The 23,235-nt window shown below is 38.8% G+C and overlaps 2 protein-coding genes across 4 annotated transcripts; both read left to right on the plus strand.

The window, feature by feature from the left end:
• Positions 1 to 5,232: 5,232 nt before the first annotated feature.
• alx3 (ALX homeobox 3) lies at positions 5,233 to 10,922 on the plus strand. Its single transcript, XM_027003914.2, has 4 exons — positions 5,233 to 5,621; positions 9,140 to 9,417; positions 9,803 to 9,928; positions 10,280 to 10,922. The coding sequence occupies exons 1-4, from the start codon at positions 5,273 to 5,275 to the stop codon at positions 10,643 to 10,645; spliced, it is 1,119 nt and encodes a 372-aa protein (XP_026859715.2). The 5' UTR covers positions 5,233 to 5,272; the 3' UTR covers positions 10,646 to 10,922.
• Positions 10,923 to 13,551: 2,629 nt separating this feature from the next.
• Positions 13,552 to 23,165, plus strand: rbm15 (RNA binding motif protein 15). Of its 3 annotated transcripts, none has more exons than XM_035521978.1 (2): positions 13,552 to 22,703; positions 22,786 to 23,165. In XM_035521978.1, exon 1 carries the CDS (start codon positions 13,692 to 13,694, stop codon positions 16,269 to 16,271), a length of 2,580 nt encoding a protein of 859 aa, XP_035377871.1. In that variant the 5' UTR covers positions 13,552 to 13,691; the 3' UTR covers positions 16,272 to 22,703; positions 22,786 to 23,165. The 3 variants fall into 3 exon arrangements, with proteins under 3 accessions (XP_035377871.1, XP_035377870.1, XP_035377872.1); XM_035521977.1 differs by having other exon boundaries at positions 13,552 to 22,349; positions 22,622 to 23,165; XM_035521979.1 differs by having other exon boundaries at positions 13,552 to 22,028; positions 22,237 to 23,165.
• The last annotated feature ends 70 nt before the right edge of the window (positions 23,166 to 23,235 follow it).

A 23,235-nucleotide genomic window follows, 5' to 3' on the forward strand; every position in this document is an offset into this window, starting at 1 on the left:
TAATTGAAATAATAGTCATATCAACCTAAAATGTTTTTGATAAACTCAAAATCAAAATAACTCACTCTTTCCAAAAAATGATAAGTTTACATATATAAACTTTGATTACTTTTAGCTTTGTTTTAGGTGTTCACATCATATTGTGTGAATAAACCTCATTGACCATTTGGTGCTAGAGTGTGGGGTCATTGAGAGGACAGTCATCCATATTGTCATCCCCGAGACACAAACATGCAGATGCACATACACACTGCTCCATCATAAGGTTCAGAGAAACAAACTGCTTCCCAGACTACTTCTGTCTTGATGACCCAGGGGTGGTCAGCTGTCAGTCAAACTTCAGCTGGCCGTCTTGCTGGACAGCAAGAGACAGTAAGAGAAAAGCCTTCAGGGAAAGAACCAACCCCTTTCGCATGGGATCATCCCTCTACATTCAGGGCATATAATTGAATTACTGCTCTTCCCTTTCCTCTTTCACATTTTAATGCAAACCTCAGGTTGGCTGGGCGTTTGGAAGTACTGACAGAACAAAGACCTCCACTTATGTTCAACATGTGCATGAATCAGTTTGTTGAAAGCACACAGTGCTTTCACTGTTCAGACCAAACTGGTTAAAATTGTGTATGTTGATCAAATGCAATAAACATCTCCATAAACCACAGAGTTTAGAGGACTCTCGTGATCATTGATGTGTGACTCCACTTTGTCTCTCATCAAGCTCTCTGCCAAGGATTAAATCTACTAACCAGTGACATTTTGTGAAACTGAACACAGGTGTTTTTGGTTCATAATATGTGAATTCTATACATTAAATATAAATGATTGTGAGCATGAACAGAATATGAATATAATCACACCCCTCAGTGAGTCTCAGGTGTTGCTTATCTTAAATTGGTATAAGATATGGACAAACAGACAACAGGATACGAGAAAGGGAAGAGAAGAGGAAAGAGAGTGAGAGGATGTATGTAGGGTTAATCCAGGGGGCAGGAAAGTAAGAGTTACAAGCCCGAAAGGGCTCACCTTTAACTCTGCTTTTTGTACCCCGAATCATGCAGGAATGGCAAGCTTGGTCCAGATGGACAGTGGTGAGAGGGAGACAGAGTCTGGGACTGTGGACCACAGACTGGACTGATTTCCTGCATGGGGTCATGCCAGGGACAGGTTAGGCAGCCTCGGGATCAGGAAACAAGAACAGCCGCCAAGCCATGGAGAGCAGGAGAGAGGGGGTCAGCTGTCTGATCACTTACGGGAAAACCAGAGGTGATGGAAGTTTATAGCTCACAAGAAAGTGTTCTCTTCTAATTCTTGCCCTGTAGTTTACATATGACTGAGTAATGACTTATTGGACACTTTGACCTAAATCAAAGAATTTGTGTGCCTTTGAGCTGCGTTGCATTTATTTTTATGGCACCTTCTAAGGCAGTGGCCTGGCTTTGTTTGTACTGGTAAATGTTGCACATTTTACCTGCTCAGATATGTTTATTTACCTCTTGGTTTTACTTATTTTATCATTCGTATAAGTGGCACAAGTTACATGTATGATATATGTTGCAACCAAGTTTTTAACAACTGCTTATTCAGAACTCTGCCCTAACTATCTCAAGCTAGCTGTCAGTCATATGAGGAACTGTAGTTGCTTTGCTGGAGAAAAGGAAAGACCTTGAAATGCTGGATTCTTGTGTCATTGGAAATCAAGGCCTCATTCCCCTTCAAAATGCCAGTGCTCATATTCTAAAAGCTACATGGCAGCATCAGAGCCCAAAGATTAATGGCAGAGAATAGGTCCTCTTTACTCCAGCTTTGATGCTAATGATATAGCTATTTCACACAGTTGTATGCAAGCCAGCCCTGTCAACGTGGAACTAAAAAGGCTTGTTCCTGAGGCCATCCAAAGAACTTAGTGACATTTCTGCAAGCCCATTCTCTGGAGTGCATTTTCTCCGCTGGGGTTTTGATTTCAAGAACAATCCATCACCTCAGGCTACAATGGAAATGCACTGTATGTGATCTGAGCCTCTTGTACCCTTTGCCAACTTCACACAACAATATGGTCTTAAAGCAAACACGAAGACTTTCCTTTTGTGAGACTACAATACTGTTCAAATGCCTGTTTCCCCTTGGGTTACTATTGTTTCTTTCCTAATTATCATCTACATTTATTAATAACTACAGTGTTGCGCACAATTAAACAGCCTCCAGAATGGAACATGACGTTTAGTTTTAAATTATACACTGCTAAGTTGTTCATATGTTACCCATTTGTTGCATCGTAGTCTATCCGTCCTCCATTACCAAGTAACTTAAATATCAGTAGATCAGTAGATACTTAAAACAAAAGCTACATTGTCTTTAAGGAGTCGGTAGCCAAACATATAAACAATGGACGATGGATAAAACAGGTTATAATGCGGTTATGCTGTAGGTTATTTGGCAATGGCCGCGAAGACAAGATGTAGGCCTACTGGCAGCTATAATAATAATAATCTAAATCATGTTTCGTCCCGTTTAACGAAACGCGTCGCCAGTCTGACGCGACACCTTTAAAGTGGTCATGTCACTTTGTAATTACTGCTCAGCGAAGCTGCTGCTTCTTGATTAAAAAATGAGTCTTACAGGATCACTTTATCCACCTCTTCTAAATCCTTTATCAGGTCTTTGACGTTTCTATATCGTCATTCATGGGACAACGAAGAAACGGTAGTAATTTTCTTGCTTCCACCAGATTCGCTTCTCAAATAATATTTTTTTTAAATAAGTTTTTTTATTTATTTAGATTTAATTAGATACTTTATTTAGTTATTTCAACAGCCTTAAGTCCATTTACGACATTTGTTATGTCAATGCTAGGAAGCATTTCGAGAACCAACATATAATACTACATATTGAATTTGCTATCAAGAGTAGCAACCTGTCAGTTTTATTTAAAGTGGAAACCAATTCTCAATTAGGCTATAATTAGGTACGGAGGGTCTGTTAGTGAGTAGGCCTCCGACATTGCGCCGGGACATGGACTATGTATTTCCATCATTACAGTAACACCACAAGGCTGGAGAAATGCAGTTTTAAGACAGCAGCATTAGGACGTGATATGGCTTTCGGCAAGCTTTAGGCTTCAGTAGGGAATAAAATGGTTCTTGTGTGCGCTATGCGTAGCAAATGGACTTGATGTTTACACACTTGTCCGTCAGTGGCCTCGATGTGGCTTCAGAAAAATTATAAGACGTCTTTTAAACCAATGAAAGCTTTGTAAGTGCCCTGCATGTGTTTAGAGATTGCTTGCAAAGATTGGTGCTGCCACGTCAACATCAACAGTTTTGAGTTTCTTTAAGAACGCTCTCCCAGACATAGCTAACCTTGCATGTCTCTGCAGTTATGGAAGGTGAGTAGTCTAGTCTGCACTAATGTGTATTTTATCCTATAAATCAGCATAAGAGGTTTATTTGTTCGCTTAACTGATTTCTTTTTAAGGTTTTACGCAATACGCTTTTCATCACAATCGACTAAAAGTATGCAATAATTGGCAAATCTTGATCATCTTTACTTGTGAGGCCGTGAATCAGGAAAGCGTGTACAAAATGCGCAAATCTACAACGAAGATATTCCCTAAACTGTGTATTACAACAGTCTATTTTTTAGGATTTCCCGGCTATTTGTTTTATAGTGCGTCAAACGCAGCACTCCGCACACCGGCACTGACTAACGTGGCTTGTGCTTTGTATTAACGTTAATGAGACCATTATCAAAAATCGACAACAGACTTTCAGTAACTGGTCAAGTTAGCGAGTGATTTTTGACGTTGCACTTCCATCATTTGGCTAGGGTAATATATAATATATAAAATCTTATATATAATCTCTCTCTATATAAAATCTTATATATATAATCTATCTATCTTATATATATATATATATATATATATATATATATATATATATATATATATATATATATATATAAAATTTTGACATAGTTATGAATGTGCAAATGATTGACATAGTCTAAATCTGATGAACATTTGGACTATGCTGGAGATGAGCAATTACACTGATTTCAAGTCAGCACCAATATGTTTGTGCTATAAAAAGTTAATTCAGATGTCAGAGCTGAGATGTCAATATCTCTTTCACTCTCAAAAGTAAGAACACAGACTGCTCGACATTTTATTTGTTTTGACAAATCTAACAGTTATGATTGATAATGTACGGTCGAATCTGTGAGACCTGGGATACTGGGTTAGACTAATTGCAAAATAAGACATTTTTGTAAATTAAAAAACTTAAACAACTATACTACTATTACTAATAATAATAATACAGCCTAATATGAAGAGGTTTTTGTGCATATAGCCTACCATTATATACCACATTTCATTTGATAAGAAATGCTGCTTGCGCATTGTTTTAACATCTTTACTTTTTCAAGGACAATGGATTATTAAGTCAATATTCGCTCATCTAATATGAAGATTTTATAATGATTTTATAATTCTGAATTTGTTATTGAACCGTTCAGTTACCTTTTTGATGTTCCAAATAATAAAGGCAATTCTTTGATTTATTTTATACGATTTGCTTTAGGTAAAGTGTAGAAATTACTGTAGAAATTTTACAAAACTTTGGGTCGACGTGCAGATAGTTTACACATTATAACATTTTGCAATGTCAAAACTCCGTAGCATGTTTCAACGCTGCAACGTGGTTTAATAGGCTATATGTCGGACGAATTGCCGAATACCTTGTCATCTTTTAAAGTTAGACTGATCGGGTCGTTATGTTTTGTAGACCATCCTTATCCGTCCAGGTTCCTGGTTATGGCATTCTGATCTGCGTCCTCTTTGCATTAGGAGCTTCGTATGGCAATTGGTCAGGCGTTTTTCTGAATTAGATTTAAGATTTAAAAGAGTAACATCAAAGGTTCAAAGGTTTTGCCGAACAGATATGCGTATTTTGAGTATTTTATTAGCCAAAACAGGTCTTTATAACCTCATGGTTTATGTCTTTGTTAAACGTTTTTGGGTGGGAAATCTTGTATATTCTGGAGAAATCGTTAATTTGATAGACAGGAACCACGCGTGATTGAATTCTTGGCGGATTGAATCAGACCACTGTCTTGGTCGCCCTTGTTTCACGGGTCTTTGTTTCTGATCTTTTAAATCCCTCCCACTTGAAATGGAGAACCGGAGGGGAAAAAAAAGCACTCTCTCGCGCACACAAACTTTTTCACTTTTAATAGCACCGGAGTCTTCAGACTGCGCGCTCAGGACGGCGCGATGGAGACGGATAGCTGTTTGTCTTTCTCCTCTCCTCCAAATAGGACCACGCCAGAGAATTCCCCGGGTTTGGAGCATAGTTCCGGTTCATTCTTTCCTTGCGACGAGCTACAAAAATCACCACATCCTCATCTTCCGCATCGACATGGTTTACGGGGTGAATTCTTCAACAATCCGGGTATGGGACGTTATATGGATGGTGGCCCTACAGACTTTACGCACGGTGTTACCGCTGCAAATTCCCGCTCCTCACCAGTAAAACACAGCAAGTACTTGGAAAATATTTCGCCGGATCAAAAAACTTTACCAATCAGTGGAAAGAACTCATTTTACGAAAACAATTCTGATGGTAAGTGAAAAATTCAAGAACTGAAGCAAGAGTTAAAAAATCAAGCATATGGCTAAAGGTACTCATAACAACGTTGGGGCAATCATCATCATAATCGCCAAAAGTGATGGTACATAGCAAAAGTAAGGTTTCAATATCAACATCAAAATATTGATAATAATAAATAGACAAGTGCGAAGTCGAAGTAAGGAAGTATCATCATTATCACTGTTTACCACTATCAGTTTCACTTAATCGAAAGTTGCTCGAGGAATAGTGAAAAATTAAAACTGTATTTTTGACCAGACTGTCCTGAAATATGAATAAACATTTCAAAGTTTTTAAATGGCTACCAAACGGCATTCGGTGAGGCACGCGTAAATGCCCAACACAACTAGATTATATTGTGCAATGCTAATGATAAATACCCAGCGATCTAATTTTGTAAAGGTTGATGTCACTTTTGAATTTGTTATTCAACAAAAGTTGAGGAAAGTGGAAGCGTAATCTCTGCGCAAAATGGACCTATTTCGCCATTGCCGTTTTTCTTTTACATTTATCATGGTAATGGATTAATTATTTAATACGATTCATTGGATACTATACTATTCATTAAATCGGGAATAAATGCCCAGCGATTATCAACGTCTATCAAGTGAATTGACAAACTAAGGCCTTCATCTTATTTATTTATTGTTTTACTTTTGTTTTATTGTTGTTGTGAGATTAATTGTTCGACATAAAATAGAAACAAATAGACAAAAATATTATAAGGGGGTTGTAGGTCTTCTAAGAATTTAAGATATCTGTCGTTATGGATGATTTCCCTTTCATAAAGTTTGATCCTACTGTCAACTGAGAACTGCAAAAAAAGTGTGAACTGCAGATATATATATTAATGAATAGATTGCAGATAACATTTTTAAACATTCATTCTTGTGAGCTATAATAGGTTTTCAATCTTTTTTTTTTGTCTGTATAGTCTATAAAACGTGACTTTTGTCCATAGTCCACTCGTCTTTGCTTAGCTCAATATCAACATTCAGAAAACCCTTAGGCCTTGGTCGACATTATTAATGAAAACGTACAAAATTAAACAGATCTTCGGAAAATAAAGATATGATAAAATTATGATGCTGATGGAAAATATGATCTAGCTTTGTTTTTGCGCTGCAATAACAGATAATTTGTGCTCATATTCGAGTAATTCAATAATATCACATATATCAAAACAGGCCAACTGTGATACAACAATATTTCGCATCATTGCATTTCTTTTAACGTCTCCTAATTTAAAAAAGGGGTGATTGAAAAGTTAGTCCGCAATGGGGCAGACCATTCAAATCCATTGGCCCGAAGATTTATTATCCCAAATGTTCGTTTTAATTGAATATCACCAGATTATTCACTAAAATGAAGCCTCTGTGATAATAACGTAGAACAGTTTTATTACCCTTTTCATGTATTCACCAAACCATCTCGGGATATTGCGTAAAACCTTCGCCTTTTCAGTTCTCACAAAGTGTGACACTGGAAAAGACTGTGACATGCTCGTAACACAAACAGTGACTTCCTGTGGTCTTAAATTACGATCTCTATTTGTCAAAAGGACGTTTCTCGACTCTAATAGCAGATGATTAGTTTATACGAAATAAATCACTGTTGGAAAAAGAAAGTGATAAACCTAGTATCTTATCCCGTAGTACTCTGACTATTGTACAACGTTTAATTACCAACTCAAAATATTGTAGGCATTCTGTCAAGGGCGCGTCTTGCGCTATGGCGCGATTTTTTTGTATCGTTTGTTATTGCTCAGCAAAGTCAAACGGGCACACCAAACGTGACACTGATTTTCAAAAAGCACCGTGGGGCCACTGTTTTTGAAGGCTTCGTTCTCTTTCCTGTTTTGGCTGATGGCTAACGGTCCTGGAGCACGTTACGGCGTTAAAAAGCTTTAGGGCAGTTGAAGCTTCAAGGCATCTTCTCTAACCAGGCCAGATTATTAAATATTCAAATTAACTACATAATTCAATACTAAAGTTAGCTACAAGAGAAGGAAAAAAGTGTATATTTGAATAACTCGACTTTTGGCCATTTAAAGATCATACTCACTGGTCTGTGTATTTGCTCAGCACTGTATGAGCTTTTAGATAACTCTTATGAAAATACCCCTAATCCACAAAATAGAATTTTCTCAATTAATCAAATTTTCTCAATCAAGTAATCTCAATTACAGTAATTGAAAAGATTAATTTATTTCTGCAACTTGTCTCTATTGAGATGTGGAACTTTAAACCCTGCTAACAGGCATTTCACCACCCATGGAAGGATATAGTTGTCAAGAACCGAAACATCTAATTTCTATTTTTTTCTCTGATTTAGATATTTCAAAACGATTGACTTATACATTAATTTACATACAATAGGCATATTATATCTGAGAATTATTATTCATGACAATTTGTCAGTTATTTGCCAATTATTTCACTAATTACCCCTGTAACATAAATTAACCAGAACCAGAATATGTGTCTGAAACTAATCTACCATATGTAAAGTATAGGAATAGCATTTTAACTTTTGCAGTTAAGTCTCACAGTATGGTTTTACAGATACCATTAAACATCAGTCTCTAATTTTGCTAAAATGCATTACAGTGGAGTTGGCCTTGACATGCATGATACAGTTCTTGGTCATTAGATTTTATTTATTTTATCTAGGATGAATGCTCACTAGATATAGACCACTAGCTTGTGTTAGTCATACTGGATATGAAAAGTTTTATTCTACTTTAATCAAATAAGCTTTGGTACTTAGTTCCTACAATATAATCCTATAGGAAGATACTCTCCCTTCTTTAAGAGGACAATATCCTTGGCCAAGATTAAGATTTCTTTAAATTTGTGTATTTATGTATAAATACATATTTTATTGTGTAAATATGTATCTAGAAAACAGTCACTGTTCCCCTTTCCTCACTGTAAAGTAGTCACTTGTAAAACTGCATTTTATACACTTCTTGATTTTCTAAATATTATAGGTGTCTTTTTAACGAAAGTATGAAACCACATTTATTTGTTCTTTATTGAAAATTATTCTCATGTTTGTTGAGCATCAGTGCCAGAAGACAATTAAATCACTTGTTGCTGTTTAAAGCTGTTTCTTTCCCAGTATCTCACAAATTAAGTCTGTTTGTTCAATTTATAGCTTACCATCTTACATTTTTTAACTGCATACAAAAGCATTGTCACACTGCCTACAATGTTTTTGTACAGTACCTTGCTGTGCAGTGCATATATATTCATGCCTGTATGTTATGTCTGATGTTAATGCAGTTTATATTTCCACCAAATTCTATTTTGCATTTTGTAACAACACATTCATAGATGGCAAAAATATGCATGAGGATGTTTTGTTAGCTGAGGGGTTTATCTGCTTGGGGTCAGTTTTCCCCACCCTTTTCTTAATATAAGCCTGTTTAAAGCTTCTACAGGACACAGTGGTCTCCAGTTCAGTGTGATCGTCTTTTCTGTTTTCAGTGGCAGAGAAGACATTGCCTAAACCTTTGGGCTATTCTGTCTTGGACTCAGATTGCTGTGGCAAACTCAAAGAACCTTCAAATGGGTTAACTCAAGGAGACTCCATCGCAGACTCGATCGACCTGTCAGGCAAGAACAAAAAGCGACGAAACCGCACCACATTCAGCACCTTTCAGCTCGAGGAACTGGAGAAGGTCTTCCAGAAGACGCACTACCCAGACGTGTATGCACGCGAACAGCTAGCTCTGCGAACGGAGCTCACCGAAGCGCGTGTGCAGGTAATCTGTTTACCTTCAGCCCACTGACATGCTTTATACCCCACATGAATGTTAGCAGCCTTAGAGAAGAGGCATAAGGGACATGCATGTTCTTGGTTTCTTTCTGGATATCAAATTATAATTCTCTGCTGGTATTTTTCCTTCTTGAAAATTCTATTTATTTTAAATTATATTATAAAGGGATGTAGCTGAATGATGTCAGAAACAAAGCATAATGATAAAGTTAATTTCTGTGAAAAGATCAAGGCCTTCATTCTCATTAGACCAAGATATAACACAGATGTTGAATTTTACTAGGCCTGATGAGTATGGACTAAGTAGACTAAAAACAAAAACACCATCAATAATCATAATAATTCTTTGTTTTGATGGGATGCCCTGACAGGTGTGGTTTCAGAACAGACGAGCAAAATGGAGGAAGCGGGAGCGCTATGGGAAAATGCAGGAAGTGCGAAACCACTTTGCTGCTGCGTATGACATCTCTCTCCTCCCTCGAGCTGATAGCTATCAGGTACACACTTACAAATAGTCTACATACCCAAATACAATAGTCTACATGCATTACGAAGTCTAGAATATACGCACAGACCTGGCAACATGATCATAAAGATCCTCAGTTTGTAAATATAAGTATTATAGGATATGTCTAGATATACAGACTAGATAATTTAAAGATTTTCTACAGTTAAATCTTTTTATCGACAATAATGAGTGTATCAGCATATAAAACTGTGTATCTGGTAATCAGCAAATTATGGTATTCTCCTTGACACATACACACATTTGTCAGTTTGAAAAATGTTAGTAAAAATTTGTCAGTTAAAAATCATCCTAGCTGATTGAAGTCATTACTGCTTTGTAGATGCAGAGTAATCTGTGGCCAGCAGGATCGGGAGGGACAGGGGGTGGGAATGGCGGCTGTGTCCTGGCTGCAGACAGCATGCCCTCCTCCTGCATGAGCCCTTACCCACACCCCCATGCCCACACCCATCCCCATGGCAATCTCCCCGGGCTTATGGGCATGTCAACATCATCTGCTCACCCTCCTCATCATCCTCACCCACACCACGCTGGCATCAATGGCCTCTACTCTCTGCACAGTTTTCAGGGAGGCCTGGGGCCCCACTCCTTTGAGCCAGGCCCCGAGTCTGACTACAAGCCTTCAGGCCTGGTGGCGCTGTGCATGAAAAGCAAAGACCCCGGCAGCCTCTTGTCTTGGCCAACATGACCACATGACTAGCCCTCAGCTAGTAAGTGACTGAGCCAACAAGTAACCTTTGGGTACATACTGACGCGTTGTGTGTCACAGAAATTCAAGCATTGGAAACTCTGTTTTCGATGAAGTTCACCTCTCATCGTGTGCAAGGAACAAATTCAGCATACTATTTTTTTTGCAATTTGCAGATGTAGTAGTAGTAATAATAATGATAATAATAATAAAGTGGCTTGTGCACTTTATATGCTGATATGATATATTTTATAATGTTTCCACATGGAAGCAGATAATTTGTTACTGTGAGTGTTTTAAAAAATGGTAGCCATACCAAATGCTTGCCCTAATGTCAGAAAATTTCTAAAAAATGTTATTCTTCAATATTGAGCATAATTGAATAAACATTGTAATGTCCAAAGAACAGAATAACATTTTTATTTAAAATGGTTAATCTCAATGTACAATTTTTTTCTAGTAGTATGACAGTCAATAAATGACTTTGTTTGATTACTTTGTTTGTGGTCCTGATGAGGTAAGTTGGTCACTACAATAATCGCTTTGTTGCTGCTCTCTTTCATTAACCCACCAATACTGATCACTCAGTTTTTCAGTTATAGTTTAATATGTGCCAAATCAAAACACATCCAATTCCTGCAAAGCTTACATAATTTATTGTATTTTGGGTTTTGTATCATAGCAGTTTCTGCACAGGTAACACTTTTAGTTTATGTAGCAGATGTACAGAATGGTCATATTGTTTGACGGTGCTGTCTTTGTTTTAGGTAGTCTAAAAAGAGGAAGTGTAGTGACTGCTGCAATTCAAGAGCCTTTCAGATGTTCAACCAATTTATCAGCACATTTCAGTTCTGCTACAGAAAAACCAATGGCATAACCCTTCAAATTCTGTATTGATAATGTGTTCCAGCGCTGCCTTGTCATCCTCCCGCTAACCACAAGATGGTTCTCTGTCTCAAGACGAGAACAGCAAGAATAATGAATGATAACTTACTCCAAATGGTGAAATTACTGCACAGTGAAAATAAACAAATTCACAATACAGTCAAGTCCAAATGCAGTTTTGTCTTGGTGCAGCAATATTTAATATTTTGCTCAACCGTGATTACATGCATTATACATTAACTCAAATTATTACTTTGCAAACATTGTATTATGATCCCATACTGTACCTTCATGCATTATGGTTTTAATAGATTTATTAACATACATTTAAGCACAATCCAGGCCAGACAAGGGTAAGGCAATAGTAGCCTGAAGCACATAAGATGCAGCCTAGTATGTACACTGCATGGAAGAGCTCCATCTGGATCTAATGACTGCTTGTCCGTTCTATCAGCCATTCTTTTGGAACAGTCAGGCTAATTTAGATAATGCCTAAGATGTAACTGTTGCCATTATTTAAAAAACTGTAACTGTAACTGCAGTTACAACCTGTTCAAGCCAATTTTCGTTTCCAGATTCTCCACGTGAGGATCAGTGGAGGGTTCCTTTATTGCCAATATTTGTCATTCCTTCTTTTGTTTGTATGGTCAGCATGATAGTCATGTTGGACTGCATTAAGTGCCAGTCTAGCATACCATGTTGTATTTTTGAGAGAGCTGACATGTGTTTTCAATAGAAAAGCGGGAGCAAGGCTGTCAGAAACACTCTCCACACCCACAGCTTCAAATTCCAGCTTGGTCCTTCGAGACAGAACAGCCAATTCCGGCTACACAGGCAACCTGATTATGTCCCAGATTACATGAAGAAGATAAGGGGATAAGAGGGAAGAAATGAGTAATACTGGAGAAAAGAGTAGTCCAGAGATGCTGTAGTTTGAGGTTAGCGTTAACATGATAACTGCAGACCTACACAAACTTTTGACAACTTTTTTAAGCTGATACTGTGAGTAAAGAATTGGTTAGATTTGCTATGTGGCTACTATAATTCAAACATTCATCAGAAAATGGTTTTGTTGAAAAATGGTTTATATAACATTGTTGACAAATTAATTAAACATTAACTGTAGAAATAAATATAACAAATTAAATAAATAAATATATACTCTCCCACCCACTTTATTAGAAATATCTTTCTGGCACCTACTGACAGAAAACTGCATTAATAATAACAGTGGCCAAATTATTAGATACACCTGTTTCAAATGTTCATTTTTTGGGTGTTCAAACAATACATTCTGCACAGAAACCTTCATCAATTATGCAAGCTTTTGAATTTGTAGGAAGAAGCACCCCATGGAATGGATGTTATGGTTAAAATCTACTTTTTCTAATATATACTTGTTCCTCCCATCCTACAAATTCCTAAGCACTTTGATTGCAAAGCTGATTAAGGACCTCTCTATATAGGCCTATAATTAATTTAAGAAAAATATTTTAAATATATTTGTAGCTAACTACCATGACATATATTTTAACTGCAATATTTCCTTAGAAGTGGCTTTTGCGGTTATAATATTCAGATTTTGTTTTTAATTTATTTGTATTAATATAGACCTCTAAAATTATACAAAAAATACAGACTGCGACATCTGTTGAACAGAAGGTGGACAACGTGCAGATTAATGAACTCTGCATTGCTTGTTGCAGAGGTCGCCTATTTTAAATGCTAAATAAAACCGCTGTTCTTTGGTTAAATCAGTGTGAAATACTATTGTACCCCCTTTAATTCACAGAATACGTCTGAACGTTTGAATAACAAATAAAAATGTGATAAAGCAATCAAATGTCCTTTCTTACGGATGATTTCCGCGTGCCACGAGGCCGAGTCTTCTGAATGTGAAAAGAAGTCAGCTGGGCGTTCAGTGGGCTTTCACGATTGACGTGGACTACAACCAATAGTAATGAAGTCTGTCAGTTTTTCAAACCAAACAAATTGTTCGGGCGAGGTACGCCAAAGTCTAGACAAGATGGCGTATGTGGTTGTTTTGCTGCAATGATACCGAACGATTTACAATATTATTCATCTAAATTCGCTCAGATTGTATTAGTGTGATAGCTTTGTAAGTGTTTGTTAGACGACACGAAGCCACAGAATATCCGACATGAAAGGTAAAGAACGGTCGCCCGTGAAAAAGCGTTCTAGGGCCTTGGATGATATACGAGACAGGGGAGGAAGCCACCCAACCAGCAAGAAAATGGGGGTTATTTCTATTTCTGGTGGAAGCAACAATGGAAATAGTTCGAATAAAAGTGAAGGAGGTTCGGCAAGAAGGAGTTTACTTGTCGATAAGAGAGAGAGTCGGGACTTCGACGGACATGTTTCGAGTCGCAGTGGGAACAACCATAGTTATACTAGCCCCGTTGCTAGCGCTAGCAGCAAGAACCACAACTCAAGCTTGTCGCTCGAGCCAGCTGTGAGGAGCAATTCTCGTGCAGATCAACGAACACAGCTCCCTGCTAACGAAAGTGAGTACAAAACTCTCAAAATAAGTGAATTAGGATCACAGCTCAGCGACGAAGAAATCGAAGACGGGTTGTTCCATGAGTTCAAAAAATTCGGTGACGTAAGTGTTAAAATTAGCCGCGTCAACGACGAAAGAATTGCTTTTGTGAACTTCAGAAGACCGGATGATGCCAGAGCAGCGAAACATGCACGAGGCCGGTTGGTATTGTATGATCGTCCTTTGAAAATTGAGGCGGTGTATATGAACAGGAGGAGAAGTCGATCTCCAGTGGAGAAAGACCACTTTTCTGCAGTGGCTGGCCATAGACATTTGCACACCCAGAGGCCTCTATCCCCAACTGGACTAGGTTATAGGGACTACAGGTTACAGCAGTTGGCTCTTGGCCGACTTCCTCCACCTCCACCCCCACCCTTACCCAGAGATCTAGAAAGAGAAAGAGAATTTGCCTTTTATGAAGCAAGAGCAAGACCTGCTTACATTGCTGAGCGGGCTGCTGCTGCATTCCGTGAGGAGGATTTTATCTCTCCAGAGGATGACCAAAGAGCAAATCGAACTTTGTTTTTGGGTAATTTAGATATAACGGTCACAGAGAGTGATTTAAGAAGAGCTTTTGACAGGTTTGGGGCCATCACTGAGGTGGACATCAAGAGACCCACTCGGGGCCAAAACAGCACATATGGCTTCCTTAAGTTTGAGAACTTGGACATGGCACACAGAGCAAAGATCAGCATGTCTGGGAAAGTTGTTGGCCGAAATGCCATCAAAATTGGTTATGGGAAAGCTACCCCGACAACGCGTCTCTGGGTGGGGGGTCTTGGACCTTGGGTTCCCTTGGCTGCATTAGCGAGGGAATTTGACCGCTTTGGCACTATTAGGACTATAGACTACAGAAAAGGGGACACGTGGGCCTATATTCAGTATGAGAGCCTTGATGCAGCACAGGCAGCCTGCACCCACATGCGTGGCTTTCCCCTTGGAGGCCCTGACAGACGCCTGCGAGTGGACTTTGCTGACACAGAGCACCGCTACCAGCAGCAGTTTTTACAGCCCCTCCCTCTGCCCCACTATGATGTCGTGGCTGAGTCCTTTGTCCACCGTGCCACTCCTGAAGCCATCAGGGTCAGGGAAAGGACTCCACCACCATTGCACTTTAGAGAAAGGGAGCTCTATGCCAGTGCTGAGTGGCCAGCTCCTGCTATTCGGGAACGTGTAAGGACTCCTGCGTTTGAACCTCTGGATCACTTGGAACGCGAGCGGCGGCCAAGGGAGCCCTGGTCCCTGGAGCGGGAGCTGCCGGGCAGAGACCCTGTCCGCAAGCGGCGCCTCCTGGAGGATGGGCGCCATTTGGAGTGCTCTCCAGACAGCAGTAGTGAGTGGGCAGCTCGCCGGCGTAGGCCCCCCTCTGTGGAGGGCAGCCCAGGTGGCAGCAGCCGCGACGGACGCTTCAGCGACTCTGAGCGGCCTGTGAGGTCAGAGCGGCCCTCGCCTGTACGTGAGCGGCGTGGCAGCCTAGACAGGGCGCCAGGGGAGAAGCGCCTTAAGAGCAGCAGCAGTCTGTCTGAATCCAGCGTCGGTACGAGCCCTCTGGAGAGGAAGCGAAAGGCAGGGGAGGCCAACAAAGGCCTCTCGAAGCGGGAGCGTGCCGAAGCCACCACCAAGGGTGGCCAGTCATCCAAGCAAGACCCCTGCGGCAAGCTGAGTATGGCCTGGACTGGCATGCTGCTGCTGAAGAACAGCAACTTCCCTGCCAGCATGCACATCCTGGAGGGCGACGTGGGCGTGGCCAACAGCCTCCTCGTTGATGGAAGTACCGGCGGCAAGGTCACCCAGCTCCGCATCACTCAGCGTCTTCGCCTCGACCAGCCAAAGATGGATGAGGTTTCACGTCGCATCAAGGTTGCCGGCCCGGGGGGGTACGCGATTCTGCTGGCAGTGCCTGGCAGCTCCGATGACGTGTCTTCGTCTTCTTCCTCTTCGGACCCGGCGGCATCGACACAGCGGCCCCTGCGCAACCTGGTCTCGTATCTGAAGCAAAAGCAGGCGGCTGGAGTCATCAGCTTGCCTGTTGGGGGCAGTCGTGATAAGGACAACACAGGCGTGCTCCATGCGTTTCCGCCCTGTGATTTCTCTCAGCAGTTCTTAGATTCCCCTGCGAAAGCTCTTGCCAAAACAGAAGAGGACTACCTGGTCATGATCATTGTCCGTGGAGCATCTTAACAATTAGAACACACACGCACACACACACACACACATTCATGGAAAAATAATTGTTTAAAAAAAGTCTCAATTGCATGCTGTGTAAAGCCTGGTTAAGCAACTAGCCTTTAGTTTAAAGGGGTAAAGGGGTACGTGTCATCTGTTCTGCTAAATACAATGCATGAAAAAAATGTCTTACAGAGCATAATTGGTTTTCATATTGCAGTGTTTGCTTAACATTGCAAGTAGAGTATTTGTCCAAACCAAATCATTTTTTGTGCTAATATACAGCTGTATGAGAGTGGGTGATAAAAGGCAAGACAAGTAAACTGAATTAGAAAACTGAATATTTACTAGTACACACTTTACTGTTGAGACACCTGTTCATTTTTGCTTAGCAATTAGATTGCAAGCTGTTCCCCTTATATATGATAATATAAATGTCCATTTAGTTTGTGTAGGTATATACATTTCTTTGATTTGAAGGGGGTAATTGAGTTATTGTGATTTAATGCTTGGAACAATCAGTTGAACAAGTTGTTGATGAAAGTGTAACGTAAGCCTAGGTGTGTAGTTCTGTAGACACCTAGAAGTTATCACAATATTTCTTAGAACTGCATGTTGACTCGTGTCTTGTTTTGAAACCACGGCAGAGGTATTCATGTCCAAGGTTCTGCGTAATATAGGCTAATGTTGTATACCATGATGATAGTCTAGTATTGAAGTGTTCCTCATCCAAACAGACCTGGTTAAGCAGCTAATGAAGCAAAAGATTAATTTTTGCAAGATTTAATTATGCATGTCAAAGACCTGTCATAACCCTAGTTAATTTTATGGCCTACTTTTTTTTTTTAAATTTTTTTTTAATTTTTATTTTATTTTTTTAGAAACATGTTTAAAAATCATCAGACCAATGCACAGCTTATATGTTTGAATTTATAAGGGATATACAGACATGTTCTTTGTACCATACTGTCATACTGGTAACATTGAAGCATCCTGTTGGTGTGAGATATGGTTTCTCTCATCTTAAGGTTATATAGTATTTTTTGTCAGGGTCATTTTAGATTCTAAAAGTAGTTGTGTGGTGGCATTTCCCATTGCTTTTTTCTTATTCTTCCCCACCAAGTAGTTGATTATCTGCGTTTAAAGTAATTTAGTTAAAACAATAGTTTCTACTGTTTTTGATGCTTTTACTATTTTTTTTTTTTTTAGTAATCTCTCTTTTGGGAGAAACCTAAAGTCAAAAAAATATATTTTTTTTATAGGATAGCAATATTAATACCCATTCAATAAACATTGCTGTCCTATCTCCCGAAGTAATTGGCCAGTGTTGTCATACATGCCACATTAATGGCATTGAGAAAGCTTTGGTGCTGTTAAATTGATATAGGGTACAAAAATAATTGGAAAACAGTTCCTTGTGATTTAATTAAATGTAATGTAATTAGTAATGTAATCCTGCCAATGATATATTTTACATATATTAACGTACTTTAGTTATCAGTGTAGATCATAACTTAAGATGGGCTGCACAGTTAGAAAGAAATAATTTTAGTTGTTTGGTACCTTTTAATGCATCATCAAAGCATGCTTGGCCATGGGTTTGGTTTGTTTGGTTTTTTTGTTTGTTTGTTTTTGTTTATTTGGTTTTTTTGTTTTTGTTTTTTTAAATACCTCCCCAGAAAAACACTGGGAAGCTCTGAACATGGCAGGATCATGTTCCATGCAATCTCAATGTAGTTTGTAATTTTCAATTGTCAGTGTCCTACAGCCAGTCGGCATGAATTAACTGTAGATGTAATATGCCTAATTGTGCAGCCCCATATTTAAGTATGTATCAAATTGAATGGTCATCAGTTATGTTTCGGTTGTCTCAATATTATGACGCACGTTGTTTCATATAGTTTCAGAATGATAGACTATACCACATTTGTTCTAAACCCCAAATCAAACTTATTTTTTGTCTTTGCCCTTTTGATCACTGTTGATTAGTGCAGTATAAGGGGTCTGACTATTAACAAATGTGTAGGTGTCTTCTGTATTATAGTTTTATCCTTTTTAAAATCACACTAAATTGCATTTTAAAACTGATTGGTTTGTGAATTAAGATGATGATTTCTAAACTGCTGTATATGTATAAATGATTGGATATACTGTACCTTCAGTAAACAGCTCACAGGAGATAAGGACCATTGCGCCAGAGAACTTCCCATGGCTGGAGTCAAAAATGATTGTTTGAATTGATACAAGAGCCCTTTGGATGCAGAGGGGCAAGAGCTTTCCATTTAGTGATTGTGTATTCTTGCTGAGAGAGCAGCTTCACACTTGTGTAATTGTTTTCTCTTTTTTGTGCTTACAGTTCCCATATTTAAACGGAAATATGACCCTCTTGCTTTGTGCTGTGTTTACCTGATTTCTTGAAGGAGAAAAAAAGGAATCGTTCGTTCACACCACGCACAGCTAAGACGTAGCTGTCCATATACACACAAAGTGCACGGGCACTTATTTGATTTTGTCTTGCTGTCAATAAATTGTTTCAATTGAGGGAGAAATGTTCATTCGTTGGAAGTGAATTGGAGAACATCTCCCACTGCTTTTCGGTTATGTTTCGATGGAATTGTTGCTGATTGATTGTTACTGCTCAGGAAAGAGAAATCCCCCATGCTCATGCGCCAGGATCAGGGATGACCATAGGAACCAAGGGCCAGAGTGCTTCTGTTGTGTTGATGATCAGTGTTTTCCAAACTTGTGTCCTGGAGTTGCCCGACTGGCTAATTAACAGCCCCATTTGTGCAAACTCCTCCCCTGAGCCCCTCACCCACCCCACCCTACTCCCAGGGGAAGTGAGAGCAGAGAGGGGCGGGTTTTTGCTGCCATGCATTTGTGAATGTAGCGGGGTTCTGCCCTGCTGCTGACCAAGGTCAGAGGAGAGATTGATTGCGCAGACCTTCGACTAAGCTGAGATTTTGGTTGCAGTGCTGCTGCTGGCATCCTGAAGCTCCGAGGCGTGGTCTCTGGTTCCTGCCGCAAGCCACCCCACATGTGCGCCAGCTGGGAGCGTCCAGGCCTGCGATTACCTGGCTGGCCACACTGCTGCTGCCTGCTTTGCGTTGCCAGCACAACCACCCGCAAGGCTGAATTTGAATGGTGTCCGTTTCAGAGGAACAGGCATTTGTTTATCCCCATGCTTTGATTTCTACAGATTTGGTTTTATTTTTCACCCCTTTGAAAAATCAGTGAAGGAAGAGGATTTCCATGATCAGAAAAAGGAGAGCAATATAGAAAGTAAAAAAGCACTTTTAGGCCAATGTTTTATTGACCTTGAAGGGAGTCTGATAGTTTTGTCTTCCTGCATCTTTATTTGTCAAAGAAGCTTTAAACGTACACCTTTTCAGTGTTAAATTGACCGTCCTTCAATGAGGAATTCCTGAATGAAATTCAAGTGTGGCCAACTAGACTGCCAGTTTCCTCAAACTGCACAAAAGTTAACATGTGGAGGAGCTTGCTTGCCAGGAGCTCCAGCTGGAGAGTGAGAGCGAACATCCCTCCTTTAGTAAGATGTCTGTTCACCTTCATCAGCCCTTCATCAGGTCATCCAGAAGTAAGGACCTTGGGCTTGAGTGCCAACCAGGTGGCGGTGAGTAGGGGTAGCACTCTTCATGCCAGGGCCTGTTCTCAAAGCCTACCTGGTAAAGGTAAGTATCAGTTTAGGACAGTATTACTGTGACCTGTAGTGGATTTATGTTTACTTTAGACCCTCAAGTGTTGATTCCAAAAGTTTTTAACTTAGCCTCATGCATTTTTTTTTTTTTTTTTTTTTTTTTTTTTTTTTTTCTCCCCCCAAGGATGATGTAAGGGCTAAACATTTAGCACAGACAAACACCATTTTTCAGTGTTCAAGTTCTCAACTCAAAGTCAAATACATTTACTGGTCATAGGTTTAATCTACACTTAAATCTCTGGACATGAAACTTTGTCTTTCATATTTAACCATTGCTGTATCTTGGAAGTGATTGTGGGGGATAACATGGTTTGGAGGAGGTAAGTCATTAAGCCAAATCTTGGACTAAAAAGGGTTGGCTGTAAGTGTAATACCACCATCACTGCAGTTCACACTAGGAGCAGGGTTACATTTTTAGTTGGCATTAGGCTTTTTGTGGAACTCCCTGAATGTTGATTCCTCCACGAAAATACTTTTTAATCTGAAGTTTTTGTTTGCTCAGGCTGCAGTTCTTCATGATTGCATCTTGCAGCTCAAAACAAACAGTTCATGGAGTACCTATTTTGGGATATTTTTTTATGTGCTCAAAAATTTAAATGCACAAACCTCCATTTGGAATATTAGCCTTGCAATAGAAGTTGAGAGATTTCACCAAATTCAAATCCTCAGATAATTTAACCAAGCATAATGTAGTTATGCTGCATTTAATGGTCTGTGCTATTAGAGCAACACATCACTAATACTAAATTAAGATGTGACTAGCCAAGATCCCCTTGGTTTGTACACTTTGTACACTGATCACTAGTTTAGATGACCCTCTGGTAAGAGGACAGTTATATCTAAATGTGTTTCCTTAGTATATTTAATCTCTTATGGTATTAATTATGTACACACTGGAAACTGACAGAGGCTACATATTTATTTCAAATAAATAAATAGATAGTGGAAATAAAATCTGAATCTCAAATTGATGATCACTGTCTTGATGTACAGACTTTAAGATAAATGGGGAAAAATCCGTAGGAAATTAAATGCATTTCTGTAACAAAAAACGAATGGCTTAGTTCTCTTGCTTAATTATGCAATTATGCTACAGCCACAGAAATAGGGCACTAAGTCGAATATTTTTTAATCAATTATTAATCTAAACCAGATTTAACTTTGCAACTTTATCTCTTCTCTGTATTTCATCTATCTTTATATTCTGAGTAGAATCTTAGCATTGTGCATATGTTATATGCAAAGCACACTGAATAGAATCACTGAACTAATCTCATGACTTCTGTTGACATGGAAAAAAATGCAGATTACAATGTTTTATAGAAAACATCAGTATTTCAGGCTACACTGTAAGAGGTGTCCAGAATGTGTTTGACTAGAATATGTATTTTATTGATCTTGAAAAGGGATGAATCAGGTAACTGTAATCTTGAAAGGCAATATATGGTTTACTTTGTTTGATATAACACTTTGTACTCTGCTATTATGTTTTACTTGAGAACCCATTTTGAAGGCAGTATGATGTTTGTAAGGCTAGCTAACCTTCACACAATAGTCTTGAGAGTAATAATATTATACAGTGAATAAAGCAGTGGGGGTGGGTGGTGGACTGTATATCAGTGTTAGCTGGACACAATTTACACTAGTTAATACAGCTTTACAATCTAGGCCAAAAGAAGGCAGGGTATGGTTGTGTAGTACTATAATGTGTGAATTCCTGTCTTTATGATTATTTTTCTTACTGTGTCTTTTTACTAATGAGGGTAACAAATCAATTCTAATTATGATTTAAAGTATTACAAAATGAAATGTATAAAGCAAGTAAGGAATATGCACGATAACTTAAATTATCTACTCATCTTTAGTGTCCATGTTTTCAGACTAAATACCGATTGCTTGTACTTGTCTTCACATATCAGTTATTGAACTGTTTTATCTCCACAGTACCACTCCAGCTCTGGATCTGACCTCATTTTTGTTTGGTATTGGACTGCAGGTTCTGCCACCCTCAGGACTGAAATCAGTGCATTAAATCCTTTAATCTGTATCTTGAAGTAAGAAGAACTATATTATATTGAGATTATCTAGACCTTTGTAAATACTCCTATGCTACACTTGTCAGTCAAATCTGATGTGATTGTCATTTAATTTTCTAATTGTTGGCTTGAATTCTGAATAGTGGTCACAACTAAGTACTTTTCAGATCTTTTTTTTTTTTTTTGTAATACATTCATATTTACTACTAATAATTTAATTTGCCAGCACTTCATGCTTTCTGAGTGTAGCATCGCTCCAGTCATTAGAAGCGTATAGGATGAAGCCCCTTCGTGACGGCTGGGAAGTGCTGCAGATGTGACTCATCTGTCACACTGGAGGTCTGTGAAATTATGGTCAGATATAACTATTGCTCAGTAATCAAGGTATAAAATAGTATGGTAAAAAAAAATCGAATTAACAATTGGATCACTGTCAGAGTGAAGCCTGTGAGACTTTCCGAGCATCTAGATGATCTAATGTTGAAAATGGTAGTCGGTCTTGTCTTATTTTACAGGCTAAAGGATTGGGTTAACTTCATCATTAGTTAACCTCGTTATAAAACCATGTTTCCTTCTTTGTTCACTAATGCTCTACATGGAATCCTTTTCAGGACATTTGTGAAGGACAATATGGCTGCAAGGATGCAGTGGAGATTTGATCTACTTGCCCACTCTTGTGAACCTGGTTTCATGGTACTATCCTTGAATTGCAGTTAATTCACAAACATAGCAGTTGATAGGTTGATGGCACAATACTTCTGTTTTTCCTAACTAGTATTGGGACTGGGGTTGGATTGTGAACACCATTACATCTCCTATGAAGTCATCTAAGAATTATGGTATATCACTTGCGTCAAAACTGTAAGTACGCTTTATTTACTCTGGATTTGAAACTGAAATGGTAGATAATAGCCTACTTTTTCTAAACCCCAGATAATTAACACACTTTTGACGTGTTAAAAGTTTGAAGCGTTTTATGTACATCTTTTGATAATGGTATTTGCCCATATTTATTACTGGTAGTTATTTGAGTACGTATACTCATATGCGTAATCATGTCGGTAACATCTAGGACTGCAAATACCTCTTAAGGTATATTATGGCTGGATGTATGTTTATCTCATATCAATAAAAGAGCAATGCTTTTGTACTAAATTGCGCAGTTTGTTTTCTTAATGAAAACAGTGCTTGTCAAGTAATTCAACTACATAAAATATTGAAAAGC

The sequence above is a fragment of the Electrophorus electricus genome, chromosome 23 (assembly GCF_013358815.1).
Source record: "Electrophorus electricus isolate fEleEle1 chromosome 23, fEleEle1.pri, whole genome shotgun sequence".
Lineage (NCBI taxonomy): Eukaryota > Metazoa > Chordata > Actinopteri > Gymnotiformes > Gymnotidae > Electrophorus > Electrophorus electricus.

What these genes read in the sequence shown, in the direction of transcription:
- alx3 (XM_027003914.2), top strand. Translation starts at nt 5,273, where the DNA reads ATGGAGACGGATAGCTGTTTGTCTTTCTCCTCTCCTCCAAATAGGACC. An exon ending in TCACCGAAGCGCGTGTGCAG is followed by an intron (nt 9,418 to 9,802) that starts GTAATCTGTTTA and finishes ATGCCCTGACAG; the next exon opens with GTGTGGTTTCAGAACAGACG. An exon ending in CTCGAGCTGATAGCTATCAG is followed by an intron (nt 9,929 to 10,279) that starts GTACACACTTAC and finishes ACTGCTTTGTAG; the next exon opens with ATGCAGAGTAATCTGTGGCC.
- rbm15 (XM_035521978.1), top strand. Translation starts at nt 13,692, where the DNA reads ATGAAAGGTAAAGAACGGTCGCCCGTGAAAAAGCGTTCTAGGGCCTTG.